Source organism: Priapulus caudatus, unplaced genomic scaffold (assembly GCF_000485595.1).
Source record: "Priapulus caudatus unplaced genomic scaffold, Priapulus_caudatus-5.0.1 Scaffold155, whole genome shotgun sequence".
Taxonomy (NCBI): Eukaryota; Metazoa; Priapulida; class Priapulimorpha; order Priapulimorphida; family Priapulidae; genus Priapulus; species Priapulus caudatus.
Window position 1 is genome coordinate 348,881 of NW_014577216.1, and position 4,869 is coordinate 353,749.

The 4,869-nt window shown below is 49.4% G+C and overlaps 2 protein-coding genes across 2 annotated transcripts; both read left to right on the forward strand.

Moving 5' to 3' along the window:
• Positions 1-1,617: 1,617 nt before the first annotated feature.
• On the forward strand, positions 1,618-2,457 carry LOC106806346 (neuron navigator 3-like). Its single transcript, XM_014808255.1, has 3 exons — positions 1,618-1,703; positions 2,107-2,202; positions 2,371-2,457. The coding sequence occupies exons 1-3, from the start codon at positions 1,620-1,622 to the stop codon at positions 2,455-2,457; spliced, it is 267 nt and encodes an 88-aa protein (XP_014663741.1). The 5' UTR covers positions 1,618-1,619.
• Positions 2,458-2,464: 7 nt separating this feature from the next.
• Positions 2,465-4,184, forward strand: LOC106806334 (RNA-binding protein 25-like; the record flags this gene model as incomplete). The annotated part of the gene is made up of 4 exons (XM_014808240.1): positions 2,465-2,492; positions 2,914-3,038; positions 3,165-3,275; positions 4,128-4,184. Coding segments are annotated over exons 1-4 (321 nt in total), but the record flags the coding sequence as incomplete, so codon positions are not given.
• Positions 4,185-4,869: the final 685 nt, after the last annotated feature.

The following is a 4,869-nucleotide window of genomic DNA, read 5'->3' on the forward strand; positions in this document are numbered from 1 at the left end:
CTTCGTTTTCGGATTACCCCCCCCCCCCCCCCACGTCCCGAATATCGTGCCCGAACGTCGAGCCGTTTAGATTTGTGCCCAACTGTTGACGGACGCACGCGCGGCCGGACAGACGCACGGACGCACGCTCATGCGATTCTACAAGCTGCATATGACTATGTCAGTTGAGCTAAAAAGCCAAAATATCATGATTTTAATACGCAGTTTTATTCTTTTACCAAAACTTACACATTCAAAATACCAATTCCAAAAATATAAGATTTAACTTTAAAATACTAGTTCATGTAACAATTTTTAATGTAGACTTATATACTACATTCATCACCTCTCTCCCTTATTCCATCGTTTGTTGCTCTCGCTCTGCCTCTAACTTAATTTCTTTTCTCTCTCTCACGCACACACGCACGGACGCACGTGTGCGCGCGCGCACTCAAACACACACACTCTCTTTGTGAATCATGAAACACACACCTGTATACGCATTCTCAGCGAGTTATGGATCACATTACACACATTAAGTGAAATATTCATCACTAATATAGCTTCATTCTTAATCGAATAGCTGTGAATACAATTGAATGGATTTTAGCTATATAGCGAAACACGTATATAGACTATGCACGTTCCATTTTTGAATCACGAAAGAAACTACTCACTGTTGGGCAGAGCCAGTATGGTTTTGGAATTGGAATGGCCAATATATTCGTCTTCCTCTATAGCTGTCCACTCAAGACCTGCCTGCCTTCAAGCTTCAACCCACAGGTAGCGGACCTATGCCAGCACGTGAGCACAATAGGGGGTCACAACATTGTCATGAAACATTATGGAAAGGGCACCAAGTGTTGACAGCGAAGGGCACCAAGTGTTGACAGCAAAGGGCACCAAAAGTGTATAGTGTAGTCTGCGTACTAGTGCTGAACTGGGGGTGGGGGGTAAATAACTATCTGCCATGATGTTTTTTAATATACTTACAATACTATCATGACGACCAATGTAACACTGTCATAGTCTTATGCTAAACCTTCTATAACACATATAGTTTAAAGGAATAATAGGTCCATTGATTATGCAATGTTGATGAATGCTAGAGTAACTGGCACCTTCTGCAGTTAATAAGTACATTACCTTATAGCCAAACGAGTATTAGTTTGTCCAATATGATGCAATATCACTGCTGGTTACATTACAAACAAGACTTGAAATCGGTTGTTGATATGTATCAACGTATCATTTACGTGCCGTAAATGTCATCCAGGAGTCAAGCGATGACGTAAACATTTGTGCGGACAGAATGTTTTGGATGCCAGATGAAACGGAGGTTGTCTGCGGTGTAACCACGGCCACGGTCTAAACATGGAAATAGAGTAAAACACAGGTTCTAATCACGGACGCACGTGGACAGCCCTGACAAAAAGTTCCTTATCACGAGCGTCCAGACATTTCTTAGTAACCGGCAGTGATATTGGACAAACTAATACGCGTTTGGATGTAAGGTTCGCTTTTGATTTAACATTCACTTGTTGACGCTTATACGCATGCCGTAATGCCTCGCATCTTCCTTTCTCTCCTATTTGCCGGTGTATCAAGCAGGACCCTACGGTAACAGCTACATGGTCCAGATGGGAGCAGCTCCCTTCGACAGGCCGCCGTACGAACGACCTTTCCCATCGGAATTCATACCGAGGAGTCCGAAAAAGCGAGCCGTGAGTGTTGTCTAGTTAGTAGCGGCGTAGTAGCGTTGTCATATAACATAAACTTCCATATATAGGGAAAGAGAGAGACAGAGATAGAGAGAGCTTGTCTGCACATCTTCTCGAACCAATTCTTCCCCAACTTTTGGTAAGCATTGTTCAAATGCGTAGCTGGCAATTTATTTGGTAAGTCCTAACATATTCCGGTTATATCATTTATTGTTCTATTGAATTTAAGATGTCAACTTGCTAACTTGCCAGTTGGTCAGCACCTATATAGGACCATCCTGGCCTCATCTACCCAGAGTTCTGGATAGAGAACCCAATAGCAATCACCGCTGATATAAGGCCACCATACAGTATGGTCTATGTAGGTTAGGTTAGGTGTGTAATCGGTTTGCACCTGTCCCTGCAGGTGGACAAACAAGCAGACATTCTGATTGGATCCATCTTCGTTAGCGGCAAGAGCAAGTGGGAACTGCTCGACAATATAGTGAGGAGGATATTCAAGGTAATTGTGCGTGTGTGGAGAGAGAGAGGAGAAAGTGTGAGTGAGTCGAGTCGCTCATTTCCTGCATTAACTATAGCACGAAACACACTTGTACATATATCTCTATACAGTCGTGGAAATTTTTGTTATTTTATTATTTCATTAAATTTGATTATTGTCTCTTGGCAGGAGTACGTGCTGCGCGTGGATCCCGTCTCTAGCCTGGGTCTGAGCGTGGACGCGGTGCACAGCTACAGCATCGGCGACGTCGTGTGATGCCAGGATGCCGACGCCTGTGGCCTCGTGCTGCGGTGAGTCTCACCTTCTCGAACTGGCGAACTTTCGAGTGCTGGCCGAGTAGTCTCTGTATAACTGTATAACTGTATACGTATGCGTGTAACACCATTCAAAAATGCACATCTCAAGATAATGATAGCTCTAATTACATTTTGTAGAGTCCTAGCTTTGCGAGTTTGTTTACCCAGTGGCAGTGCTAATGTGAAATGCTGTGCCGCGTATGTAGAGAATGATGAATTTAAGTTGATAATCTGTTGGAATGCTGTTGCGCATCATATTCAGCGAGTCGGACAAGTGTGATTTCAATACAACACGTAATCATTTATTGATTATACTACATCATACGTAACAAACATAATACGTCTGATCTTGTAAGTAACATTGACTGTTTGTTGATAATTGATTAATGACGTTGTTGCATGCAGGTCGGGTAAGGAGTCATCGCCACGTTCAATGTCGACCACAAGTCGAACAAAGCGCTGCACGGATACCTCGCGAACATAGCCGAGATGGCGCCCTACCTACCGACGGTGATCATCCTTGACAACCTGCTGGGCGAGGTAAGTCACCTTTGTATGCTCCTTGCCTTTCTGTCGTTCTCGCTCTGCCTCTCTACCCCTCTCGCTGCCTCTCTGCCGGGAGGAGGAGGGAGAGGACGGGGAGAGAGAGGAGGAAAGACAGAGAGAGAGAGAAAGAGGAGGAGAGAGGGAAGGAGGAGAGACAGAGAGAGGAGGGAGGAGGAGAGAGAGAGGGAGGAGGCGGAGGAGGAGAGAGAGAGGGAGGAGGAGAGGGAAGAGGAGAGGGAGAGAGGGGAGAGGCAGAGAGAGAGGGAGGAGGAGGAGAGACAGAGGAGTGAGGACGAGAGAGGAGAGAATAGACGAGCAAGGAAGGAGGGAGAGACAGAAGGTAGAAAAGGGGAAAGAAGGGATGGAGAGCGACAGAGTAGAGGGAAGGCGCGAGAGACCAGGAGACAGAGGGAGAGAGGGGAAAGGAGGAAAGAGAGGGAGGAAGAGGAGAGACTGAAAGCGAGGGAGGAGGAGACGGGAGGAGGAGAGACAGTGGGAGAGAGAAAGGGAGGAGGAGAGGTCCATGAGGGAGAGAGGGAGAGAGAGACAGAGAGGAGGAGGAGAGAGAGGGAAGGAGGAGAGACAGAGAGGAGGAGGAGAGACGAGAGGCGAGGGATGAGAGACAGAGAGGCGAGAGAGAGACAGAGGAGGGGGCAGGAGAGAGCAGAGAAAAAGACCGCGAGGGAGGAGGAGGAGAACAGAGGAGAAAAGGGGAGAGAGAGGAGAGCGAGACCAAAGAGAGAGAGAGGGAGAGAGACGAGAGAGAGGGAGGAGGAGAGAGCCCAGATAGAGAGAGGAGTAGGAGAGACGAGGGAAGAGAGGGAAAGAGGATGAGAGAGGGAGGAGGAGAGACAGAGAAGCGAGGGAGGGAAGAGACAGGAAGGAAGAGAGGAAAGGAGGAGGAGGAGAGAGAGGAGAGAGGCGGAGGAGCAGCCAGCGGGAGGGCTCCCCTCTTCTCCTTCTCGTGCCCCCTCGCTCCTGCAGAGAGAGATAGAGAAGGAGGAGAGAGGGAGAGAGGAGGAGAGACAGAGAGAGAGGAGACACAGGAGAAGAGAGAGGGAGGAAGGAGAGACAGAGAGAGAGAGGAGGAGAGACAGAGAGCGAGGGAGGAGGAGAGACAGAGCGAGGGAGGGAAGAAGGAGGAGGAGAGAGGGGAGAGGAGAAGGAGGCAGCGGCGGGGGGTCCCTTCTCCTCTCCTCTCGTGCCCCCCTCGCTCCGCAGAGAGAAGAAGGGGAGGAGAGGAGAACAGAGGGAGAGAGGGAAGGAGGAGGAGAGACGAGAGGGAGAGAGGGGAAGGGAAGGAGCGAAGACAGAGGAGAGAGGGAAGAGAGGAGACGAGAGAGCGATGGAGAGAGAGGGAGAGGAGGAGAGACATGAGGAGAACGAGAGAGAGAGAAAGAGAGAGAGAGGATGAGAGGGAGGAAGAGACGATAAGGCGGAAGGAGAGAGATGATGGGGGAGGAGGAAGGATGAGAGAGAGGGAGATGAGAGGAGAGAGACAGAGAGAGAGGGAGGTAGGAAGACAGACAGCGAGGAGAGGAGGAAGACAAAGAGAGAGGGAAGACAGGGAGTGAGGGGAGAAGGAGAACAGAGAGCGATGGGAGGCAGAACGGGAGAGGGTGAGCATGGAAAGAGGAGAGAACAGGACCGCAGGAGGGAGGAGAACAAGAGCGAGGCGAGGAAGACAGCGAGGGAGGGAGAGAACATGAGGGAGAGGGAGCAGGAGGAGACCGCGAGAGGCCTAGGAGAGGGAGAGGAGGAGAGACGGATCGGGAGGAGACACGAGAGAGGAGGAAGGGGGAGTACTCCCTCTCCGCCCTCCTCG

What these genes read in the sequence shown, in the direction of transcription:
- LOC106806346 (XM_014808255.1), top strand. Translation starts at nt 1,620, where the DNA reads ATGGGAGCAGCTCCCTTCGACAGGCCGCCGTACGAACGACCTTTCCCA. An exon ending in GGAGTCCGAAAAAGCGAGCC is followed by an intron (nt 1,704 to 2,106) that starts GTGAGTGTTGTC and finishes CTGTCCCTGCAG; the next exon opens with GTGGACAAACAAGCAGACAT. An exon ending in TAGTGAGGAGGATATTCAAG is followed by an intron (nt 2,203 to 2,370) that starts GTAATTGTGCGT and finishes GTCTCTTGGCAG; the next exon opens with GAGTACGTGCTGCGCGTGGA.